The sequence below is a fragment of the Phalaenopsis equestris genome, unplaced genomic scaffold (genome assembly GCF_001263595.1).
Source record: "Phalaenopsis equestris unplaced genomic scaffold, ASM126359v1 Scaffold214330, whole genome shotgun sequence".
In the NCBI taxonomy this organism is placed as follows: domain Eukaryota; kingdom Viridiplantae; phylum Streptophyta; class Magnoliopsida; order Asparagales; family Orchidaceae; genus Phalaenopsis; species Phalaenopsis equestris.
Window position 1 is genome coordinate 406,505 of NW_018233122.1, and position 26,547 is coordinate 433,051.

At 35.8% G+C, this 26,547-nt stretch overlaps 2 protein-coding genes across 4 annotated transcripts; one reads left to right on the forward strand and one right to left on the reverse strand.

Annotated features, from left to right (window-relative positions):
- Positions 1-5,786: 5,786 nt before the first annotated feature.
- Positions 5,787-21,993, forward strand: LOC110037055 (photosynthetic NDH subunit of subcomplex B 3, chloroplastic). Of its 3 annotated transcripts, XM_020741628.1 has the most exons (7): positions 5,787-6,055; positions 6,142-6,255; positions 6,385-6,438; positions 15,450-15,512; positions 19,778-19,840; positions 20,314-20,362; positions 21,818-21,993. In XM_020741628.1, exons 1-6 carry the CDS (start codon positions 5,855-5,857, stop codon positions 20,347-20,349), a joined length of 531 nt encoding a protein of 176 aa, XP_020597287.1. In that variant the 5' UTR covers positions 5,787-5,854; the 3' UTR covers positions 20,350-20,362; positions 21,818-21,993. The 3 variants fall into 3 exon arrangements, with proteins under 3 accessions (XP_020597287.1, XP_020597286.1, XP_020597288.1); XM_020741627.1 differs by lacking the exon at positions 21,818-21,993 and having other exon boundaries at positions 20,314-20,803; XM_020741629.1 differs by lacking the exons at positions 6,385-6,438; positions 21,818-21,993 and having other exon boundaries at positions 20,314-20,803.
- An 812-nt stretch (positions 21,994-22,805) lies between these two features.
- Positions 22,806-25,764, reverse strand: LOC110037037 (putative pentatricopeptide repeat-containing protein At3g25970). The gene is made up of 2 exons (XM_020741599.1): positions 22,907-25,764; positions 22,806-22,860 (listed from the first exon to the last, which is right to left on the reverse strand). Exon 1 carries the CDS (start codon positions 25,078-25,080, stop codon positions 22,924-22,926), a length of 2,157 nt encoding a protein of 718 aa, XP_020597258.1. The 5' UTR covers positions 25,081-25,764; the 3' UTR covers positions 22,806-22,860; positions 22,907-22,923.
- Positions 25,765-26,547: the final 783 nt, after the last annotated feature.

Consider the following 26,547-nt stretch of genomic DNA (forward strand, 5'->3'; position numbering starts at 1 on the left):
GCTTGCTCCTCTGTTCGTGAATGCCGAACTCCTCTTCTTCGTCGCTGGCCGCGAACACCTTTACGCGGACACCTCTAGCCAAGAAGTATGGATCTTCCCACAGACGGCGCCAATTGTTGTGAGATATGTACTTCCTGGCATAGAAATGAGACGAAAAAGAACACAAGCAAACACAGATCGTTTACGTGGTTCGATCCAACTGGATCTACGTCCACGGGAGGGAATCAATCAAATATTTCACTAAGGCAAAAGAAATGGAGAATACATAGCTTATACATAGAGATGAGCCCTCATCTTTCTTCTATGGCCTCCCTCTCAAGCGACACCTTGATACAAGGCCTCAAGATGCTCTCCTCCTCTCTAACTCTATAGCTATTCTCTCCTCATTTGTGGTAGCTTAAGATCTCTTCTCCATTTCCTCTCCTAAGCCTCACACCCTTAAGATTTCTTCCCTTGCACTCCTAAGCCTCACACCCTCTCTATTTATAGAAGCAAGAGAGTGGTTGGTGGGAGGTAGGTGAGCGGTAGGTTAGCGATAGGTGAACGGTAGGTGAACGGTAGGTGAGATGTGGTAGGTGGCGGTACCACATTACAAAAGTGCCCTTTTACTTTAGTTCATTAATTGGGGGTCAAAATAACATGAGGTGATGTGTGTGGTGGCACCAGAATCTCGTACCTAGGAGGAGGTTGTTGCTTGCAAGGCTTGCTTTGTAGGTATGTACTCTAGATTTGACCAATGCCAACATGAGGGTGTCGAGTGTCTGAATTTGTTACAGATTTGGCACGTGACTAATTTGTCTGGTGTGTTTCGACCCCCTTTGGTGTGGTTTTGGTTTTGGAGATCGACCTCGATCGTGAGCATGATAATGACGACTGGCCTCTTGTTGTTGTAAGTGCAAGGTAAGGATTAGAGGAGGAGTCGAGTTTCAGATTGTCACTTATAATATTGATCTTTTTATTACATAGAAGATAGTAGAAGTCAACGAGGTCGATGGGCTGTAGTTGATTTAGGATTGTTGTATTAAAACCTTGGTAGGTAGCCGAGAGTCCATTGAGTATATAGAGAATTATATCCTCAGTATCAACTTTTCCTCCAGCAGTGACCATGTAATCGACGAGAACTTTGACACTTGATAAGTATTGTGTCATTGTCTGATTGTTCATTAAGAGAGTATGGAGTGCGTTCTTTAGTCGGATGAGTCCTGAGCAGTTGTTGGATGCAATAATATGCCATATCTCGACAGTAATGGAGAGATGCAACACATAGTGAAAGATTGGTGTAGAGATGATATAGTAGAGTGCTTCGGGAAGATTTTGATCTACTAAAATCCATTAAATATATTGTGGATTGCAAACCTATAGGTCAGACATTGTTTGGAAAATTGCGGCACGGAAGGGGAACCCCCATCAAGAAACCCTAGTTACCCATTTGTGGTGAACACCTCCTGAACTCGAGCCTTCTATATAAAAATTTTTTAAACAGAGAGAGAATTTTGTGTAAGGTGTTTAAGTACTAATTATAAATTTGAGTGAAGGTGGGATAAAGAATGGGGTATTTAACTCCATTGTCGATGGATTAAGGTTTTCTGAGGTCTGTGAAGCATACATTCCCTTTGAGGATGCCGAATAATACTTGGATTGGAAGTGTGTGTCGGTATTTTGATGCGAGCTGCCAATCGATCGAATAATGATATTTTAGATGTGATGCTAGAGATGTAAAAGTTATATATGTAAATATGAAAGTTTATATGTCTGATATATAAATACAAAAGAATCATATGGTGTGGATGTAAATACCCCTTTTTCAAATGGCAAAAGAACAAAAAATACTATTGACATAATTAATTAAATTAAAAAAAAATTGAATCATTCAAGCAAATGGTGATTTCCAGCTATAATAAATATAGTGGAAAATGAAATCTTATTATAAAAGGACAAAACATTCAAAATTAATGCCTATATATTTCTCTCCTATGGTTTGAAGCAAGAAAGCTGTGCCCTGTAAAAAGAATAACTAAATATAAAACAAATTTTGTAATATAAAAAATATTTATGTAAATACCCAAAATTAAGTGAAATTTACATACAACCACATAATATTTATGTATTTAAATATCTTACACCAGAATTTTCATATTTATGTTTATAATTCCTTGATGTCATAAACAGATGCAAATAGTGATATTTTTGCTATGAAATTAGAGATTGAATTGGCATGGATGTAAATATGAAAGTTTAGATGGTAGTTATGTAAACACATAACAATTGTGTGGTATGTATGTAAATGCCCAATTTAAGATTTTATTGCAATATTTGCAGGCTGCAAACCACATACAATACAACTAATGTTGGCAAGTATTGCTTGATTATGCTTGTCTGATGGCTATAATACAACCGAATTTGACAAATAGTTCGCTATTTAAAGAAAACTCAAGCCTAAATACTCATATGTCACCACATGGTTCCAATAGAATTTTGAAAGTCTAGTAAGCAAGTATGGAAATTTACGTATGTACAACAATTCTTATTACAATTCGATTAAGAGAATCTCCCCGGACAGTTCAATAGAGTGCTTTAAATTACTTTCTTATTTACAAGGAAGCATCTCACAGTCCCTATAAATAGAGCCCTACCTCCTTCTTGAAAGGAGATCTGGACAGAGAACAAGAGGATGATCCAAGCTTGGGGAAGGTGCTAGAGTCCTGTATTCTAGATCGAAGATTTGGCAAACACTACCGGTTCCTAGCGCCGCTGACCATGGTCAACTACTGCTACCTAGTTGTTGTTCCAACGAAACCCCTCGTGCAATCACAATGTATGGTTTGGAATCTTGGCGTACGCTTCAGATTAACGAAGCACTTTATTGAACGACGACCAATGTTACGGAGTAACGAAACAATGCACTTTAAAGATTGTGTAATGATATACCCTACATATGGCGCAACGACGCATTCCGAATACGGTGTAATGATGCACCCTACGTATGGTGCAATGAGGCACCCAAAGAAAATATTATAATGCACCAGAAGACAGTGTTACAATGTACCTCAAAGACAGTGTACGACACATCTTGAATACAATGCAATGTCGAACGACATATATGATACAACAATGTATTCCGAAGATGACGTATCAACACACCCCATAATAACTGCTTATAACTTTCGTACGCATGATACACTGACTTTCTCTGGACTCCCGAGCTCTTGCATTGCAGCTCACCACTATGGATTATGCGACCGACTATAGCCTTTTGGTCGGCAGTTCCAACATATTTAACCTCTTGCCTCTTTGACCCATGAACATTATCACAACTCATGTAGCTCCTATCTCCTGTCACTGTGGTCAACAACTCCAACATATCTAACCTCTGGCCTCAACAAGAAGACCCTTGCATTTTTAATTCTTAATCCCTCACGAGAAGCCTCAGTGCGCCCGTTGGATGGTTGGTGATATTGAGAAACTTGATCTTTCGTCGTATAAGGTCTACCAAAAGTTAGACAGTTATATTGGGTTGACTTTCTTCTAGTGGTCGGCTCAGCTGTCTATTTATATCGTTTCAGTCTGAATGGCTCGAAATCGGATCATTTGGTCTTCTTTTGTGACTTGGTCGACTTTGACTTTATTGCCTTTTGCTCAGTTGGCAGCATCTAGTCAACTTTTATCCGTGGCTCAAACAACTGCATCTGATCGGAGGATAAGTGGGTCTCATGGTCTTCAATCAGCTTTCGTCATACTATTTTCCTCTAGACCGTTAGATCCACTCAGGATCAACACCGTCTCATTTTCAATGCACACCTTTTAAAATACCACAATTTAAACATTTTTCTAAATAAAATACATAATTTCATGCATAAATAAGTACCATATGTGTAAAAATGGATGTTTAGATATAAAATATTAAATACATAAAAATTGAGTGGCATGCATGTAAATTCTCCAACAAATATTTGTAGACCTAAGATAATTTTATAATAGCTAATGTTTTATTGTGATATTTTAAAAATATATGATTATAACTAAAAATTTAAATATTAACCATTCTTTTGCTTTTGTGCGGACATTTGGCAAAGCCCTACTAATTTACATGCAAACCCATATTTTATGTATTTATACATTTGATCGCTTACCAAAGGGTATAAATGTAAATATCAAATTTTCGATTTCAGGCATTTAAATTAAAAAGTATTTCTATTCATTAATGAGATAGAAAATTAAAATGAAATTTGATATTTGTAATTAAAAGTCATTTAATTTCTATTTACATTTAATCAAAGAATAAAATATAAAATAAATGTAACAAATTTCAAAATATTTTTTTATCTTCGAACATCAAAAATATTTCTTTTTATATATATAATCAAAATAAATAAATAATGAATATTAAATAAGTATGACTCAAAATTTATAGCTTTTTTTTCTTTTATTAATTTTTTTATAAAAAATAAATTTTAAAATTATTATTTTTAAATTAAATAAATCTTAAAATTATTATTTTTTTCAAATTTTATATTTACAAAATTAACTCCCTTAAATTTTTTTTTTAAATCCTCTCTCAAATATTAATATTCATAAAAAAAAAAACTCAAATTTATTATGTTTATCAAATATATATATATATATATATATATATATTTTTTAACACACAATTCTCATGTATTTACATTTCTCACACCTAAAATTTCATATTTACACAAAAATCTCAAATCTTTATAAAATGCTATGTACCGATGTATTTAAATTTGAAAATTTAGGTGTGAGATATGCAAATACATGGGAATTGTATGCCAAGTATGTAATTTTCCCATTTTTTTTATTGTAGCACACATTAGATATGAATAATAAAAGTATTAAATTTATACAAAAAATATAAACCGACACTTATGTGTAAGTGTAACTTTCTTTTTAGTCGGGTCTAAGACTCTAATATTGAGCTTAGCAGTCATGGCCACAGCTATGTGCGAATAGGCCAGAATATTACTATAATACAATCAAGTCTACATGTGAATTCCCCATTAAACCTGCATGTGGATTTCACACATAATATTTCTTTGTGAGACTATTGATGATGAAAAAAATATTACGTGTGGATAACATACATAAAGATCAGTATTATCAAATTCACATTTATTCGCACATATCCTCTCGAAGCTTAGGTGTCGTTTGGCTGCAGACGTAGATTTAAGTTAATTGGATTTTATCAAATCCGTGAAACCTTGCCTGTTCGTGACAAAGATAGAGCACACGAGAAACGATAAATCAATGTAATAAGACTCGTAGTTGGATTTGATAAATCCAGATTTTAGTTGCAGAGGAGACGAAATAGGAGAAAATTGAATTTAAGAGATTTGAATTTAATTTTTCCTCATTTTGATATTTGACTTGATTTAGTTGAAATTAATGACTAAATCCTATTAAAAGTGTGCCACTAAACATAGGGCTCTAAGTGAGCCGAGCTTGAGCTAGCTCGAGTTGAGCTCGTTAGAAATTATTCATGTTTGAAATTGGCTCATGAACAGTGTGTTTGTGTTTGACTTAAAATTGACTTTTAAAATTAATTAGAAAAATAGATATAGATTGTTGGATTCAAACCTGTGTCAAACCTAAGTAAAAGAAGATGAAAAACCACATTACCAGATGAGGTTGTATAATTTAAATTTAGATATAAATAATATACATAATATATTGTTATATAAATAATTATATATAATTTTTTTTATTTCAACTAAAATGAGTCAAATATGAAGAGTTGTAACACTAGCTAACGAACCGAGTAAAAGCTTTTCACGAACAATGAGCTTTCTTTAGAGCACTAACTAGACAACTCTTAATTTTTCTTCCGTGGTGAGAAAAAATGGCGGCAGTCACTCTCCTCGCTTCCTCCATCTCACCGAACCCCTCAGCTCGCTTCTCCTCCCAATCCCTTTATCTCTCTTCCATTACACCTAGCAGAACGAGGTTTCTGAGAAGCAGAAAGAGCCCGTTCTGCACTTTCGCAACCCTGAATCGCTCGCCGGAGTTAGAGAAACCCTGTATAGAGGTCGAGTTCATCGGGGTAAGAAGGTGGGATCTCATCTCAAGATCTTGATCCTGCATTCGCTTTTCTCTGATCAATTTTTTGAAACTCGCATGGATTTGCAGCCGAAGGTGGGAGCGGATGGGTCTTATCCGGTGGATAGGGCAAGCGCGATTAGCGGGGAGAAGCTTCTCCGAAACATTATGATTGATAACAAGATCGAACTCTACGCAGCATACGTAAGATTTACGCTGAGTTCTTATTTTTCAATGCTCATGGAGTTTGGAAGTAGTAACTGTGCTTTGATCGATTTTGTTATGGGATTTGATACTCTGTTTCACTTGCCGATATAACAGCTTTCTTTGCAGGGAAAAATTATGAACTGTGGTGGAGGTGGAAGCTGCGGTACATGTATAGTGGAGGTAAAAGTGGGATAGATTTGGTAAAAGAAGTTATTCAGTAACTCATCGCAAATCCAGAGTTTTTTAGTGCATTGACATGCTGGCATTGTGGTAGTAGTGTTTTGAACAATGGCTAGCTATCTCTTCATTATATCCCCAGAAGATATGATAACATATAGTATTCGATTTAAATATGTTAAAACAATCATGCCAAGTTAATTAAATGCATATCAAATAATTGAAGAAGAATGCTTAGAAACAAGAAAACTAACAAAATGCATTTATGCTTAGTAAGGCCCTTCAAGATGGAGCTCTAGTGGAACAGTTTAATCTTGTTACTCAATATAGGGAAGTGGGTGTGAGAAAGTGGTTTTGTGATAGCATTCACTTGTTGATCCTCAATCAATATATGTTTTCTAAGAAGGGCGCCATTTTGGACTTGTTCCTAAATAAAATGATAATCAATAGCCATACATTTCATTCATGAGTAAAAGATTGGATTTTATACAAAGATGAGTCGCGCTTACATTGTTAAAATAAACCAGTGAGGACTAAAGTGGATGCCGAGTATTGTGAGTAGGGAGTAAACCACACGGAGATCAATAACGGTGGTGGCAACAGAGAGATATTTAATATCAGTGGGGAAGAAGACTGCGGTACTTTGTTTATTGGCACTCCGAGAGATGGGTTTTCGGCCAAGATACATGATGTTGTTGTTAATGGAGGTGAATTCATTCCTGTCATCAACCCAATTGGCATTGCTGCATGCATGAAGTTGAAATGTTGAGTCATAATAAAGCAGAAGGCCATGATTGAAAGTTCCATAGAAAGAGCAGGAGCTGCTTTGCTGCTTTCTAATAATCAGTAGTCGGGTGGTGCATGCAAAAACTAAGACAATTTATTAATCGTGAGGGCTATATTTGAGAGCATACGAGCTAAGCATTGTAGACTTCTCATAATATCTCTATAATTATTTGGATTTGTGAGGATAAAGCCAGAGTAAAAGAGAATGCTGGTTATGGCAGGAGGCACGGTCACAGGAGTATCATCGATTGGTGAGCTAGTTTATAGTCCCCACATGATGCTTGCTTGACTTTATAAATGGATTGACGAAGCTTACAAATTTTTTTATGATAGTTTTTGCCGATGAAGCATGGGGTTTGAACCACGAAGGCATCCTCAGAAAGAGGCTTAAAGAATGGCATTATTCACAGGTAATTGACGAAGAGAGGTTCGTTGGTGGACTGATCTACTAAGAACTAGCCATATGGTGGCAAGCTAAACAACTTGTCTAAATATGTTATGATAGTTAATTGTTGGTCGTTTATAAAACCTCTATCCACAAGCTGAACTTTGAACCTATTAATAGTGTTGATATATTTAAGTTTGATTCACAAAAATCAGATGCATCAAATATTCTTTTAGTGGATGTAATTTATGTGTTATAGTGTTCAGGTTATGGTTGTAGGTTTAAGGTCAAGTGATTGGTTTAGTTGATTGTGAGAGTGAGTTTTTGAATTGGTTAATGATTTCTTTTTTTTTTTTTTTTTTTTTTTTTTTCGGGTTTTTTATTTAATTTTATATGTATGGGTCATTTGATAAATATTGTTAGGATAGGAGTTGGGTACTGTTAATGTTTTGGAAGAGGGTCTCGAGTTGGCTATGGTGGGAATTGAGGAGTTCTTAACATGTTTTGGCTGGTGTGAAGATGTATTATATACAGGGAAATGTTGTGAATGATGTGTTAAAAAGATCTTGCAGGAAGTACAAAAGATACGAGGAGGGCAGTAGGACACCTAGATGAGATTTTTCTTTATAGGTGATATAAGATATGGAAAGATACGTAAAGTGAATGATAGACTCAATAAAGTGTACATAATGGATACATATATGTTGGATGTGATGGTGTTGAAACAAATATGTGTATTTCAAGTAAGAGTAGCTGAAAAAGATATGATTTGTTGCAAGATTTAAGATTATTGATGGTGTAAGGGCAAAGCCATTGGTGACCAAGGAAATCAAACACACAAGTTGGAATAATTAGGGGGTGAACCAAAGAGTTGATCATATGGTGAAGAGACACAGAGTGTGGGGTTGGGCAAATGGTTTATTAGGTAGTTTGTCACGACGAAACGATGACTCCATTCGAAAAGTGAAATGAATGCATGAGACCATAAAGAAAAGATCAATTTTGATAATACATTGATAGCATTTTCTATGTTTTTTTATGTGAAGAATTTGATACTCTTTAGTTGTCGAAGTATAATGCGAGGATTTTATGATCAAAGTCTTTTTACTAAGACTTTAAAGCTAATAAAGATGTAAACATAAAATCCTTTCTTATGTGGATAATACCAAATGTATTTGATTTAGTGGTTGACTAAATGATATAGTATCTCAAACATTGTAGTATTTTATGGATTAGATCCATGCATTTGGGACTAGTATTTTAAATAGTTTAAAAGATAATAGTAAATGTAGAAAATGAAAGTTTGTGATTTTTATTTGATTAACATATATTGCAATGAAGAGGTGATAATAATGAGGTATAAATCTAATTTGAATTGTGAAATAATATGTTTAAGAATTGAAATTAATGGATGACATAATCTATGATATCACTCAAATAGAATCTTTTTAAAACTGAAAAAGCAACAAGTTGAGGTGATTGGAGCGAAGATTTTTTCTTCGTAATACCATCGTGACATAAGTAATATCCTTGTAAATGTGGAGACCTATACCCTGCTCCCGTTCGCCAGTTCCCACTCCTGATCGCGAAACATCACGATCCCGCTCCCGCTCCCGCTCCCGCTCCGTGTTCCCGATCGTGAAAGGTCGCAACCTTGTTGTTCACGAACCGCCCGCTTCTCTTTGTCGCGAACTGTTCCCACCTTTTCTGTCGTTTCGCGAATCGACGCCGCCCCGCTCTTTTTTATGTTGCGAATATTAGCCTCCTCTCCTCCCCTTCGGTGTGATCAACTGCTAAAGATGAGAAAGCTTCTACGGGATAAAAGAATAGAAGGAAAACAGTGGTTCCTTGTAGTAGAAGTAAGAAGAAAGAAGAAGAAGATTGTTCTCCCCTGACTTATTCTTCTTGGTGGTTTGTGACAGAAGAGAAATTGAGTTTATTTTTCTTGTAAGTCTATCTTCTTAGGTGTATCTCGATGCAGAGAGAGAAGAAAAGAGAGCAAGGAAGTGAGAGATCCCTCTCGTAAGTCGAGACGATCGACTGGTGTAAATTCTTCAAGTAGTAAAATTCTCTGCAACTCCCTCTGCGTAAAATTCTCTGCAACTTCGTGGACGTAGACAATTTGCCAAACCGTGCAAATCTGTGTGTTCCGCTGTGTTATTATTTTCTGGTATGAATTTTCTCGTTCTATTTTTTCGCTTCATCAAAGATTGTTCTTCTATTTTTTCTATATATATATACCACAACAAATGGTATAAGGGATCCTTGGTTTCAGATTTATGAAAAGACGATGACTGCAGATGAAGTGAAGGTTTTAGGGATCGAGAAGTTTGATGATATAGATTTTGGTTATTGAAAAATGCAGATAGAGGATTATCTCTATGGGAAGAAACTTCATCTTCCGTTGTTGGAGAAAAGATCTGAAATGATGGATGAGACTGAATGGAATCTGTTGGATCGACAAATTCTGGGGGTTATTCGATTGACCCAATCGAAGTCCGTTGCACACAACGTCGTCAAGGAAAAGACGGCTGCAGATCTCATGGAAGTCTTATCAGATATGTATGAAAAGTCATCGGCGAATAACAAGGTGTACTTGATGAACCAATTATTTAATTTGAAGATGACAGAAGGTGTTTCAGTTGCTCAACACCTGAATGATATCAATACTATCACAAATCAATTGTCATCAGTTGAAATTGATTTTGATTTTATTGCTCAACACCTGCAGGTAAATCTAAACTGAAATATGATGATATTCGTGATTAGATTTTGACTGAGAAGGTGCGCAGGAAAGATTTTGACGAGATCTTATGTTTGAGTTCGACACTGAATGTTGATTTCAAAGGGAGATCACATAACAAGAACTCAAATAGAGGGAGATAAAAATCAAAATTTGGTCAGCGGACAACCTGCTGAAATTGTGGCAAGGCTAGCCACATAAATAGGAACTGCAGAAATCCCAAGAAGATGAAAAATGATAGTGTAAATGTGGTACTGAAGGAATACAAAATGCACTACTGCTGGCAGTGCATAGTTATGTTGATAACTAGATATTGGATTCAGGGGCTTCTTTTCTTACAACATTCTATTGGGAATTGATGTGAAATTATATTGCAAGTGACCTTGAGAAAGTATATCTTGCAAAAAGAGATGCGTTGAATGTGGTAGAGAGTGAGTTCGGGGCACTAATCCCCGATAACTACTTATATGCAACAGTATAACAATGTTTCTGATTATATTTTCAGTTATATTTTGTTACTTTGCAACAGAGTTAGAACTTGTCCTGAAGAAAATAAGAATTTAACTCTTTAATTTATATTATGGGATACTACGCAAGTGTACGTATCGTTATCAAGTAATATAAGACTTTTTTATTAAGACCTGAATATCGAACCCACAGAGAAATGATGTAATATGCTCTATTGAACAGAAAACTTTCTATTTTAAAAAGAAAATTACTTAAACTAGAGATTTATTCGCAGTAATTAAAATTTAAATCTTTTTTGTATTTTTGACTTTTTGATTAAGACCTGAATATCGAACCCACAGAGAAATGATGCAATATGCTCTATTGAACAGAAAACTTTCTATTTTAAAAAGAAAATTATTTAAACTAGAGATTTATTCGTAGTAATTAAAATTTAAATCTTTTTTGTATTTTTGATATTTTGATAAAATAATAACAATTTAAAAAATAACTTGAGTTTATGTAAAAGAAAAACACTAAATTTGAAAATATCTCTCTTTATCATGAATCAGTAATAAACATAGAAATTCTGTTGTGGTAGTATGCAAATTGTGTTGTGTCAAATATGAGCAATTATATTTTTTACCCTTACTAGAGATGCTATAAAAATATTTGATAATTTAAAGTTTGAATAGTTTTGAAGACCGGCTAAGGACGGGAGATACCAGCTCTCACTCTAAAGTTCCTTCGATTCCCTCCACTTGTGGGCTAACATCTCGTATCAGAACCTAAAACAATAAACCAAGTTGAGGGCTTTAACCTATCACTTTAAAGTCCTCTAACTCTACACCCTTCAAAGATATTTTTCTATTTATTTGCACTAAATCATATGAATTACATTCTCATTCATACAACCTCATGTGATTATTTTCAATTGTTGACTGACAAATACCAGTCCGGTTTTTACATGTTCTCATAACAAATTTTAACATCTGGATATGTCAAATCAAGAAGTAAATGAAGTTCATGGATTTAAATCATCACATCATGGGTAAATGAAGTTCATGGATTTAAATCATCACAACTTCTTCGAACATTAAAGATCAATACTCTTCACAACTTTCATCTAACATTTTAATTACTTATCATTTTAAGGAGAAAGATAAAGAAAACTACTCAGAATCCATGGAGAAAACAAAATCACATTTTAGTTTAAAAGTAGAAATCATTGTCGAACTAACAAGAAATCTCAATTAAAACCAGAAGTAGTTCAAAACAGAAGATAAAAACTTATCTCAAATTCTCCACCAAACTCTTGAAGTTCCTTTGAATCTCTTCTCTTTTACAACACTATCAAAATAAACTAAAAACAAAAAGGATAAAGTAAATTTGTGGTGTCTGAAAATCTCTCCAAAACTCTCTCATTTCCAACATTTTTTAGAACTTTCAAGCACACTTTAAAAAGTCTCAACTGTTTTTTTATATATCTCCAAGAGGTGTCTTGATAACTCTTCAAAATGTGTCCCAATTCGATGTATTCTCCAAAAGATGCCTCTTTTCATAAGTCTTTTAATAATATTTTTGTTTTTAGTGGTCATAACCACATTCTTTAGCCAATATGTGTCTTAAATATCTCTTAAAAGCGGGGCCTCTGGCGCTTGGGCGCGGCCTTCTTTGTTTAACCAGCACTTAAGCACCGGATCTGGAGCTCAGGCGCCAAAACACTTTAGCACAATTTTCATCTCTTTGCTCCAAATTTGATCATTTTTCATTCATTTCAGCATTTTTTACCTTTTTACTTGTATTTGAAAGAAAAACACACAAATACATTCCATTAAAACTCAATATCTCAAAAATATGTATAAAAATGCGTCTAAAAATACTATATTTTAGGTGTATCAGACACCTATTCCTATAGTTTCACAGACAAATAGTGGAGAACCACAGAGCTGTGAAGAAATTTTGCAAGATAAAAATTCGGGGAAGAGGGAGCTGATGGAACTTCCACCTGTGAAGAAGACATTACACAATAAATTGGTGTACCGGGTGAAGATAGAGCTTGATGGCAGCAAGAGGTACAAGGTTAGACTTGTTGAAAAAGGCTTTCAGTAGAGACAAGATATTGTCCATGCAGTGGGAGTGGTAAGCAGATACAAGAGTAACCCAAGGAATAGCTTGGAGTTGCAAGACTATGTTGACCCTGCTGATATGTTGGCTAAGGATGTTATTCTTGAGAAACTGAAGCAGTGTGCAGCTTCAGTTGGTCTTTTGGTGTGAAGACAAAAACTTTGAGTTGCAGAGGTGGAGGATTCATGTTTGAAGAAAAGGACGACACCGCTAGTAGAGAATATCAGTTTGAGGAATAAGAAGTTGTAGTCTGTGTATTGGTCTCTAAGTGGGAGATTTGTTAAATGTGGAGATCTATACCCGCTCCCGTCCGCTAGTTCCCACTCCCGATCGCGAAACCTCGCGATCCCTCTCTCGCTATTTGTTCCCGATCGCGAAGGGTCGTGACCCGGCTGTTCGTGAATCGCTCCCGCTTCCCTTTGTCGCGAATTGTTCCCGCCTCTTCTGTCGTTTTGCGAATCGACACCGCCCCACTCCTTTTTATGTCTCGAATAGTAGCCTCCTCTCCTCCCCTTCGATGTGATCTACTGCTACAGGTGAGAAAGCTTCTACAGGATAAAAAAAGAGAAGGAAAGCAGTAGTTTCTTGCTGTAGAAGGAAGAAGAAAGAAGAAGATTTTTCTCCCTTGGCTTTTTCTTCTTGGTGGCTTGTGACAGAAGAGAAATTGAGTTTATTTCTCTTGTAAGTTTATCTTTTTCGGTGTATGTCAATATAGAGAGAGAAGAAGAGAGAGCATGGAAGTGAGAGATCCCTCTTGTAAGTCGAGACGATCGACTGGTGTAAATTCCTCAAGTAGTAAAATCATCTGCAACTCCATGGACGTAGGCAATTTGCCGAACAACATAAATCTGTGTGTTTTGCTGTGTTACTGTTTTCTGGTGTGAAATTTATCGTTCTATTTTTTCGCTTCGTCAAAGATCGTTCTTCTATTTTTTCTATATATATATACCACAACAATCGTTGTGCACAACTCTTTACATGAAAATTCTTGCCAATAACATGATTAGAAAGACTATTAAGGTATGGAAAAGGCTTTTTTGTGTTAGGTGCACAAAAGGACATTATTTAAGCAAAAACATGTGAGTTTGGGGACAAAGAGATGACATATATGTAATTTTTGGATAAGCCATTTAATCTCCAATCATAATATCGTATAGGACATCACATGAAGCGTAAGGCAAGAGATCGCTCAATTGCGGTGAGAAACACCATTATTTAGCAGCTATATGGCAGTGGCCTGAGCATTATTGGCAGCATGGTGGGCTCAGGGAATTCAATGCAGGTGGATAACACCCATAAACATTAGGTGCTAGTGAGTAGATGTATGTCGTAGATCGTGAGGTAATCAGCTAATAATGGGGCACTACTCGATCATTTGACATTGAGTGCCACATGTTTCATAATATCTAAGATATGGGCAGGAAGGTGGTTGACATGGCTTGTTTCTTGGGCATGTTAGGTTGTTGTCGAAGTGGTAAACAAGGATGTGGCAATCACTTGATCTATAAGGTATGGAGTAATTGCACCATATGAGGGTAGCTTGCGGAGGAGGCATTTGAGGGCAAAAAAGGGAAATGAGGCTAAATGATAAAGTTGGGCAAGGTGACATAAGAGAGAGCCAGTAACCAGATAACCATGTGCCATAAGGTAGAGAAGACGTGTAAGTCACTCAAATCATTGCCTAGCTGGCTCGAAAGAACTGGGTCAAGGGAGAGACTCGATAGGAGTTGCAAGATCTTCTGTGTGGTGATAGTGGGCACATTAGGATGGGGATGAGCGGTTGCATTGGTTTTGCTCCAGTGCAGGAAAGGTCAGCGATGAGATGTATGTGGATTTAAATGTATAAATGTGCTTTAAAATGTTGCACCACATAAAATCCTCAAAAGGGTGCTGAACCAATCTGTTGAATCTTCTATTGAAATGTTTATTTCTTCTTGAATGCTTTTTTTGGTATAAAAATCACTGGTAGCTGATATATATTGATTAATTATTTCACATACATGTAAGTAGGGTATCAGGTTTATATGTAGTTCTAATTAGTTGATGTCTCAACTTTTAATTCAGTGGAAGGTTATTAATAGTCCAATAAAAAATTTACCTAATAAAAAATTTACATTGTCATGATTTTCTTATCTTATATCTCTGAATAGCAATAATATAACTCCACTTTGTCTAATTAATTGTGTTAAGAGCTCCTCATACAACAATGCATTCATTGTGCTATACATTAAATCAAACAATCTTGGCAATTTATTTTGTTTAAGAAAAAATTCAATTTGTTGAATGCTGTCTTGTATCTCAATTTTTTTTTTACTTTTGCTTTTAAATGTAGTGTAAATTTGTTGCACTTATTCATTTTCCTCCTACTTTGCTGCCTTCCGTTACACTGCCTGTTTTTCATTCTAGTCATTTATCAAAGCATTATTCTCTAAAATTATTTCATCAAAATTTTCTTTTATATATATATATATATATATATATATATATATATATATATATATATATATATATATATTAAATTTTCAGATTATTGATGGAAAGGATCTACTGAATGAAAAGACGGACACTGAGAAGCGTTATTTGAAGAAGGCATGTTCTTGAACAAACTTATGTGCAGTAAATCAGAGGAGACTGATGGTTGATTTCATTTACCTTTTTTCTTTTCATAAACACGAAGATACAAAAGATTAGCATTGTGGGAAGTGAAACGAGCTTTATTTTACTTCAAAAAAAGAGAAAAACTATAAAGCCTTACTTGAATGGATTTCATTATCTTGGAATGAAATACAAGATATCACCCTTTTTAGGTTCATTAGAAGGGTATTTGTATCATATTGCATTAGGAGGCTTCATCGTGAAGTTTCAAACGATGCAGGTAATTATGACGAACTAGAAGATTGTGATTGTGATTATCTAGAGGTGGCAATTGTAGTGAGTCAAAGCTAGTGCTTTTAGTTAATGAGGGATGACTAATTTAAATTGGAGAAAATTATTATAATGAACTATAAGGCGGCGGCTACAAGTGATCCAAATGCAGTTATAGCAACAAGCTCAATGGTGGCAATGGCGATAACAACCAGTCTTAAGTATGGTAGTTGCGGCTAATTAAGGCTCTGCTTGGCGCAGCTGCAGCTGCGCTGCTCCAGGAAATTGCTGCGGGGAAGCTATTGTGGGAAAACTGACTGTTTGTTTGGTGCAGCTGTGTGAAAATAGCTTTGGGGCAGCTGTTTCTAGAAAAATAACCATGTTGCCCATGTTTGGTAAAATTGTTTAAAACAGAACTGTGACAACGACATATTTGATACTTCTGAAGTAGAATTTCAATTCGAAACAATTTAAAAGAGTACCAAATGTGATAAAGGGAAAGGTAAAAACCATAATTCATGAAAATCATAGCCAATATTTTGTAAATTATCTTTCCAATAGATGTTTTTTGATTAATTACATCTTTTGTCAAGCTAGTGTGATCAAAATTATTGTTTGAATTTTTTTTTGAAGCATCAAAAAGTTGATTAAACAATAGAAAAACAATGTGCCTCTTCTTCTCCTTATCTTAAAAATTGGAAAAATAACTTTTGGCTCATAATCACACTTCAAATGATCGTTTATTAGTGTTAGAAATTACATAATCAAATGAAAAAAAATGTAGACTGAAGTCAAATAATATCATTTTAAACCTAAAGAGATTTAGAAGAGCTTTTCAGGTAAATTCAGTAAAAAAAAACACTATTTGATTTTGATATGAACACCACGCCAATAATAGAATCAAGAAATAGAAATTTCCAAAAGGAAAGAGAAACAAAGGACAGGGATACCTATAATGGCTTGCTTGGATGCTTCATCCCCTAATGACTTGCGACCACTCCAGTTTCTCGAGAGAAGAGGCTGCAAGTTTCTCCAGTATCTAAAAACCATAAAGAGGAAATAAGGAAAATGAAGACATCGAGAAGTGGAAGATCGGGAATCACCTGGAACATCTCTTCAATGTTTCTGATGTAAGAATCCAGGGCTTGAGCTAGACGCGCCTTCCTTGCTCCCCTCGCCGACATTTCTTCTCAGGGAGCTCAACGATTACCTGCTTCGTCGAGGATAGAGAAGTAACAAGGGACTTCGCGAGAAGGCTCGGGAACACTAGGCGGAATAGGGCAAGAGACGGGAGCGTTCGCGAGACAGCATGGATCGCGGGGCGGGGGGAATAGGGAATATTAGTCGGGGGGATTCCGCAAATTTCAGCAGTCGGCCGCTGCGAATCTGGCTTCCAAACGAAGAAATGTCGCAGTTTGGGGCCCGCTCTAAAAAAGCGGCCCCAAGGGGACCCTAAGACAATGAGGACTTTGGGGGCCCAAAGGTTTTAATAACAAAAGCTTAGAAGCAATTCCTGGGTCGATCATAAGTTAGAATGAGTAGGGGTTTGTATTATTCGGTGAAAGCCGAAAATCGAATCGAACCTAACAAGTTTGATTTATTTCGGTTTCAAAATTCATTTATGCTTTTTGCTTTTAAAATCTCAATATTCAGTTTTCGATTATTGGTTTGGTTTTAATTTTTATTTAATCAAATAAGTCGGTGTAAGATGACCAAGTCATGACCGGGATATCTGTAAAGAATGTGTAAGATGACTCTCACTCATGACCGGGATATTTGTGGGAAGGACACTTTGGAGTAGAAAAATCCTAGAGAAGGATCTCGCGGATCAAAAACCGTAGCCAACGTAAGAATGCCATATGAATCTCCTCAATAATCAAACTGGCAAAGATGACTCCCCTCGTTAAGAGTCAGTGGTAGGTATAGGCTTGGCTCCCTCTACCGTCAAAATGCTAGTCCCTCTTTCGATGATGGTTGACCCAGGCTTCTTGCTCCCATCTATCCTTTAACTATGAATGAAAGAATAAAGAGAGAAGAATCTCAAAAGTCTCACTAGTCTTCACTTTCAGCCTAATCATATTATCGAATTTGAAAGCATTGATTCAATCGGGCATTTGTCTCTTTGCGTCTCACAACCATCCATTCCTCAAACAACCATTTCAAAATTAAATGGAGGATTTGTGAAATTAAATCGATCTCATACATGATGTATATAATTCTTGATGTTTGTTCATGATTAAGCTCTAACTAATAACTAAATTTCAGTTTTTTTATAGCCAAACCTTTTAATCCAAATTAAATTTCAATTTGGCTTTATCAAAATTTTAATTGGTTTGGTTTGACGGATTTTGGATATCTGTTGCAATCGATTTGACCAATTTAAAAACCTATCCATCCAAATCGATCGAATGGTCGCCTCTAAATATGGGCACTACTGATGACAACCAAACAAGCAAGGGAAGTTATAGTGGATGATGATAGTGGGTGATGACCAAGGGGATGGCCATGATGAGGGCTTCAATTGCTGATAAAAACTTTGTTGAAGATGGAGGAACTCATCGACAACAGTGGAAGATGTGAAGTCTTCTTCTAGAATTTTCATGAAAATCTAGTGGATAATCCATATAACCAAATTCTTCCATTTTAATGATCCAATGGTTTATTAATAGGCTTTTTCTTGGCTAGTTTTGTAATGCTTAGATTTTTAGGACAATGTTTGTCTAAAGCAAAGAAATTATATTGGTGTAATCTCTTCTGATAAATTTCATCTTGATTGGTCTTGCCCTTGGTTGACTCGACCCGCTCACTCAAATCCATGTTGACTTTAGCAGTTGATTGTAGCCAGTAGCGATAAAGGACAAAAATTGTCTTTAGTTAACCCTCTTGCATCAAAATTAAGGCATGGTTAGTGATGCGTGCCAAAAAATTCGCGGCGGTAGAGTAACGGATTATCGTCTTAGCGTTGTACGAGAATTCTGCACACACTCAGATGCAAAATAAAAGACATTAATTACTCTAGAAGTTTTTACGTGAAAAGTTTGTAAAGGAAAAAACCACGTTGTTTGACCGAGTTGCGAAAACTTATTATTGATTGATGGTTATAGAAATCTTTTATCCCACAGACTGGAAAGGGTAACTATTTTTTTCAGATTACTACGTTGACTGAGAGCGTCTGGTTGGTGGTGATCGATGATGGTTGGTGGAGGTCGACGACGATCGGTGATGGTCTTCGGGGGTCGGCGATGGTCAACTGCGATCGGCGGTGGTCGACTACAGAGGTTGGCGGTAGTCGACGACGGAGGTCAGCGGTGTTCGACGACGATCGACGGTGATGTTGAACTACAACTTCTCCTCAAGGTCTCAGGCTCTCTCCAGACTTCAGCCCCTCATGAGAGGGATGAGACTATTTATAGTGTTTTGGTTGCAATTAATGCAGGAATATGAATCATTTTGATCGGACGGTCCGAAGAGCTTCCCTCGATCATGTGATTTGATGGACATATGAGTGCATTGATCATACGACGTTTATTGGACATTTGTGTGTCTTAATAATGTCAGAATTGAGTGATCGTGGGCTCGCTGGATTCGTCTTGTCGAGCCGCTTGATTCGAATATAAACTTGTCATATTCGACAACCCTTTGATCTTTCAAATGTATCCGGAAATCATTTAAGTGTGGTTCAATGACTTGATTTGACTTGGATTGGGCTAGTTTTTATTCATTAGGTCTGTCTCATCAAGCCGGTCAGTTTGACTATAAGTTTGCTGAAATCAGAGCTATGGATGACTTTTTATCAAGATTTGAATGCTTCATGCTTAAAATATTGTCTTGAGATTTGTGCCAGATGATGAAAATTTGTTCGTAACGTGTCAATTAGAACAACTTTTTTGTGGCGCAAGTTATTATTTTATGATTTACAGCTCTATCCTATAAATAAAAAAATAACAATTTCTAATATTCCATTTTTCTTCCTTATTTATATTTTGCAGAAACCCGAATCTTGGAGGCTTGCTTGTCAAACTATCGTGGGAAACAAAGAAAACTCTGGCAAGGTATTTACATAACCACAATTTTACACATCTAGAACCAATTCTCATGTTGAATGCTAATATCCTTATTTTCTTGCGTCTGAATGCCAGTATTCCCTTTATCAAAGGGAAAGGCTTTAATGCATACCACTCGATTCTTATATATTTACCTCCGTAACACCTAAATTTCAATTTTCACATGCATGTCACCTTATCCATGCATAAAAAGCTGTAATTCACCTTTTAAAAGTTAAAAAGATGCAGAAGATTTGGGGGGCATAAATGTAAAAAAGTAAAATTTAGGTGTTAAATATGTAAATACATAAGAATTGGGTGGTATGTATGTAAATGCCGCTTTTTTATTTTATATTTTTAATTTTAGCTATTATTATTATTATTTATATATAATTGAGCTAGCAGTGGGATACAAGCTATACCATGAGTCTGTTTTTCTGGGATAATTTTCAGATATATTCTTATTCCTACTTTGCTTTCAGGTCATTGTGCAGAGACTACCACAGTGGAAAAAATGATCATGACATTCAGGTTTCCTTACTTTGCTTAAGTATTTGAGTTTCATGAGAAAAATATGCTGAAGAACTTACTATTTGGAATGTTCGCATTTATATATCTAAGTCCTAAACTTCAATTTTTACATGCATGCCACCCTCATGGAAATTGTAAATAATGGTAGTTTTGAATTGATATGAAAGATCTGGTCGGTATAAATGTAAAAAAATAAAGTTTAGGTGTTAGATAATGTAAATACATAGGAGTTGTGTGGTATTTATATAAAAAGCCCTTAGTTTCTGATCTCAGCAAACCTTGTCTAAGAGCTTACCATGTCAGCTAAATAGTATTTTATCTATTGCATAGACCTTAAATTTTTTGTCCATTTGGTAATTTACTTGTAATAAGATAGCCAATTAATTCAAAGGGATAATTATATGCCGGCCCCCCAAAACTTTGATTTTTTCAAATTAATCACCCAGCTGTTTTTTTTTTTTTTTTTTTTTTTTTTTTTTTTTTTTTTTTTTTTTTTTTTTTTTTTTTTTTTTTTTTTTTTTTCGTCTTAGATTATTGGTCACATTAAACGTCGACCATCTGATGATCCAATTAGGATTCGACTTGTGTTAAGAAAGGGAGGCAGACCTAGGAAGACTTGAGCTTATTGTATAAAAAATGATCTTAATTTACTATAACTGAATGAAAATATGACACTAAATAGGACGCAATGGAGAAAAAGGATTGATGTAGCCGATCCCACGTAGTGGGATCAAGGCTTTGTTGTTGTTCTGAAATTTTTTTTTTTTGGAACTAATAAACAATTTGTATTTACGCGTGTCATGATCAAACTACACTACAGAATTTGATAAAAATGAAAAATATGGGTTGGGATTTTACCATGAATCTGTATTTTTGAGCGAGAATTTAAAAAATGGATGAAAGAGGGTTGTTTTTGTAAATACCAAGTTTCAGGTGGACTGTATGTAAGCATACTTTTAAGCTGCTTCTTTGAATGACTTTGACATTGAACTGGAAGAAATGAGTTTGGAGATTTAATGGTTTAATTGGGGTTGATGGTGTGATAAATATTAAATGTATTTTAATATAATTTAAATGTTATAGTAGTTATATTCTTACCAATTCAAATATAATATTTAAATATTTTGAATATTATTCAAAGTTTTAAAAATTTTAGAATATATTTAACTATTTCTTTCTATTTTTATTCTAATTTTATTTCTCCATCAATTTGATTTAAATAAGAAAGAAAGTCAATATTTGGTCAATGATTCAGCCGCTAATTTTGATAGATTCTATGTGAAAATGATTTTGAATTTGGATTGAATTGATCAGAGGATTTGTAAGCTTTTTAAAACCATGTTAAATACTAGCCGGATCACAAATAGTATTTGCTATTTCAAATAAATATCATAGATACAAAAACCAATCAGTGGTAATGTCTATCATTTGTCATCTAGTCGCATAAATTTGTAGGGATCAGTGCATTGGAAGTCTCCATGACGGCACAAACATTTGAGGTTAATCGGTCGTCGTGCGGACGACAGTGTCGATCGCACAAACACGCAACGTGCTGCGATCCACATCGTTGTCCAAACTTTCATTATCTGAACATAATATTTTCTCCTCTTTTGTATTTTTATGTCGAGTTGCTAAAGTTTGATATTTACATTTGTAATATCTTAGTGTCATAAATTTATGTATGAAAATGTATATTTTATATTTCCGATGTTAATAATAGTGATATTTTTGTTGCGATATTAAATTTTTTTAGTGTGATGAATGCAAATATGAAAGTTTAGTTGTTAGATTTGTAAATACATAAGAATTGTGTGGTTGATGTGTATGCCTTTTTATTAAATATAAAAGTATTTTTGCAAAGAAAAATGACATGAGAAAAGGGGAAAATTGTAAAATTTAATATCAATTTAATCCATAAAATTATATGAAAAAAAACTTATTAAGGATTTCATAATGTATCATGTGTTAGTTGAGTTGACTTGAGATGAGCTTGCATGGGTGGACTAGATGAAGCTTCCATGCATGCCCACCTCTACATGATTACATAATACTTGGGGCCATTTACATACATTCCACCCAAAACACATGTATTTACATATCTAACCCCTTTACTTTGATTTTTTACTCCATCGCTATCCAAATCTTTCGTATCATATAAAAAATACTACTATTTAAACTTTCAAATGTGAAATACTGTTGTTCATGCACAAGTAAGATGGCATTTATGTAAAAATTAATTTCGCATATACATACATATCTAACTACTAAGCTTTCATATTTACGTGCATAAAACTCAAATCTTTAACATCACATCGAAAAACCACCATTACCAACATTTTAAAAGTAAAATACATATTTCATGCATAAATTTATGACACCAGTGTTATGACAATATAAATATCAAACCTAGATGCTTAGATATGCAAATACCCAAGAATTGTGTGGCATATTTATAAAGTCACCTTCACTTGATTCTTATCATCCATATTGATTCATCTGAATATTAGAAAAGGGTAAAAAAAATTATAACTAATTCCAATTGAAGAAAAGAATACAATAACTTACAAGAAGATGGAACCACAACATTGTATCACATAGCTTTCCTCATTGCATTCATTATCCACATGTTCTATCTCATCCATCAAAGCTTCTAAACCATCATATATCTCCTCACATTGTGGATGGGATCTATCTTCAGCATGGAATGAATGCACCTTCTTATTCACCTCAATCCAACTCCAACCCGGCACTTTCGTCACCCCTCTATCCCTCATCGCCCTCTGCATCATCGCCCTACCATCCCAAAACCCTAATCCAGCACACATATTCGAGAGAATAACGTATGTGGAATGAACTGATGGCTCTGATTCTATCAAACTCTTCGCGACAGGGCCAGCCAAATCCATGTTCCCATGCACTCTACATGCACCCAATAGAGTCATCCAAATCATGGGGTCCGGTTTGAATGGCATCGATTCGATGAGCTCTTTCGCTTTAGCAAGACGACCTGCTCGACCGAAAAGATCGACTCCGCACGCGTAGTGCTCCATACGTAATCGAATCCCGTAGACTGGCTCAATAGATTCCAAAAGCTTGGAGCCTTCTTCTACTAAACCACTATGACTACATGCACTAAGAAGGCCTACAAAGGTTATATGATCTGCCTCCACACCTAGCTCTTGCATCTCATGGAAGAGATTTAGAGCAACCTCTCCATGCCCGTGTTGAGCGTACCCGAAAATCATTGAGTTCCAACTGACTGAGTCATCCTTAGAACTTTCGTCGAACGACTTTCGGGCGTCGACGATGATCCCACATCTAGAATACAAGTAAATAAGTGAACTAGACACAAAATTATTTGATCTAAAACTTGATTTCAGGACTTGGCCATGAATTTGCTGACCCAACTGAAGCACTGCCGAATCCGAGCACGAACGAAGTGCGGCGGAGAACGCGTAGTGATCGATCCGAGCCCTCACTGATCTCATATGGCAAAAGAACTTCAATGCATCCTCACTAAACCCATGTTGTGAGAATCCAGTCAGTATAGAATTCCATGAAACATCATCTCTAAGCTCCATTGAATTGAAGAACTTCAAAGCTTCCTCCGTATTACAAATGTACATCCCTATTAGAGCATTGGAAACTGAGAGTACCCCTTCCATGCCACTTTTAACAACTAATGCATGCAAAATCCTTCCTTGGCAGATCTGCCCACACTCAAAGCAAGCACTTATGATGCTGGTAAATGTGTAAATATCAAGAAAAATCTCATTTTTCTGCATTTTCATGAAGAGCTTCACTGCTTCTTCCATGAAGCCATGGTGAGCATAGGCTGCAAGCATCGAATTCCAACTTGCAGAGTCTCTGATGTCTTCCATGCCATCAAACAACTTCTCTGACTCGATCAACGAATCGCATTCGGAGTAAGCGGTGATGGTGGCATTGTACACAATGGCATCAACCACCCAACCAAACTTAACAATCTTAGCATGGATTTGAACCACCATACTGTAACATGAAGGATCATTGAGCAACGGTAACAAGGTAGCGAACGATGATTCATCTGGTTTTAAACCTTCCATTTCCATGTCACGAAACAGCGAAATGGCGGTGGTGAGATCTCCTTGTTGAGCTTGAGCTGAAATAATGGTGTTCCATGAGACTGTGTTAGGCTGAGCTATCGACTCGAACGCCGAATGGGCATCAGCTAATTTACCAAACTTGCCGTACATGTCTACCAGGGCAGTTCCTGAGAACACATTTTGATCGAGGCCTGTTTTTATGACAAAAGAATGGAGCTGAAGCCCCAGGAGTGGGAATTGGGAGGAAGAAACTGACTTCAGAAGACTTCCAAGTGTGTACTGATTACAGAACAAGCTCTTTTGTAGCATCTTTTGGAACAGACGAGATGTCTGTTCATGGTTTCCTGTAAGTGCATAAGCTGCAATGAGAGAATTCCAGGATACAGAATCCGGCTGAGGAATTTCGTCGAACAGGTTGTGTGCGGCTTGAACCCCACTCCATCTGCCGTAACCAGCCAGCACATTGTTCCAAGCATATATATCAGCAGACGTCCCTGATTTTATCAGAAAGCCGTGCGTTTTGGAAGCGGAGAATAAAGGTGAAATCTTTGACCTCCTCGAGGAAGAAAAATGTCTGGTTTTGGATGGATTGGAGAAGAAGAAGACTTTAATGGCGTTAACTGATACAGACATCTACGGGCTAAGTGATTCGGTAAATTGAAGGGAAGAGGTAGAGAGGAAGCGTTGTTTCTTCGAGGTTTTGTTCTGCGGCATCTCTAAGCGGCTCGTTTCAGCTATTAAAAAACAGAGGAAAACCATGGTTGAAACCAGTTGGAGATCAGAGAAGACGAAGAATAGGATTCTTAAAAGGGATAATGGAAGTAGAAGGAAGGGGAGAATAAGATTAAAATGGGTTTATTTGACTAGAGATGGACATTTAGTTCTGAACGAGATCGAGCATCTTAGCAACTTGCAGAGAGATCGGAAGCTGACCTCGCCGGAGAAGAAGATAGTAGGTGTGGGAAAGTGAGGGATATTTGAGAGCATGAAATATTGTGAAAATATTGTATCCAGAGTCCAGACACAATCAGCTTCTCGACAACAGATGCGATACATCGAATTTTTTTCTTTGGGTGTATCGTGTTCGTTTTTTCATGTTGTATGATACATTCAGGGTTGTTAATAATTCTATTTTGAGTTGAGTTGGGTCGGCTCCAAATTGGGAAAAAATATTACATCAGTACTATGCACGTAGAATTAATGTGCATAGCCAATGAAATTACGCCACGACACCCCGACGACAGAGAAAAAAAACGACGCAGTAACACGGGGAATATTTCCTCCCGCTTTATTGATGTGTTACTGATGTGTTATTGTGTGTTATTTATGCGTTATTGATGTGTTATTGTGTTGTTATAACACCAAGAATATTCTCAGTACAAAATAACACATGAATAACACACAATAACACCTAAATAACACAGGAAATATTCACGACAAAGAAAAAAATGACGCAGTAACACGGGAGAATATTTTCCTCCGTGTTATTCATGTGTTATTGTGTGTTATTCAAGTGTTATGAATAACACAGAATAACACATCAATAACGCGGGAGGGAATATTCCCCGTGTTACTGCGCCGTTTTTTTTTATCTATCGCGCGGGTGTCGTGGCGTGATTTCATTGGCAACGCACGTTATTCTACGTGCGTAGTATTGATGTAATATTTTTTACGCAAATTGGCCCAAAAAAAATTGATCCAAAATTTTGACTCATAGCTCTGTTCGTTTATTTCAATCCGAATTTGATACATGCAAAATTTTTAGTTATTAACGATCTCCGAGCAAAATTCGTTAAATTCACACCTATCATTAGGGTTATTAATGATCTGATTTCGAGCCGGTTTGAGATTGAATTTAAGTCAATTAAAAAAATTCAATTCAAAATCTTAGCTCATGGCTCGTAGCTCGGCTCTTTTATCTTGATCCGAGCCACAATTCGAATCAATTTTCAGACAACAATTTTTAAGTGCCCCAGGTACATCATCAACACAATTTCAAATAAAGAGCTATTGAATGTTATACATGATAGTATGTCATTCTACAAAAATTAAGTTTTTGTGCATTTAGCTTTTAATAATATGGATCCATAGGTCAATATA

Bases quoted from the DNA above. Each gene is read 5' to 3' on its own strand.
- LOC110037055 (XM_020741628.1), top strand. From the start codon at position 5,855: ATGGCGGCAGTCACTCTCCTCGCTTCCTCCATCTCACCGAACCCCTCA. The intron at 6,439-15,449 runs GTAAAAGTGGGA...TTAAATTTTCAG, and splicing joins GCGGTACATGTATAGTGGAG to ATTATTGATGGAAAGGATCT. The intron at 19,841-20,313 runs GTATTTACATAA...CTTTGCTTTCAG, and splicing joins ACAAAGAAAACTCTGGCAAG to GTCATTGTGCAGAGACTACC.
- LOC110037037 (XM_020741599.1), bottom strand. From the start codon at position 25,080: ATGTCTGTATCAGTTAACGCCATTAAAGTCTTCTTCTTCTCCAATCCA.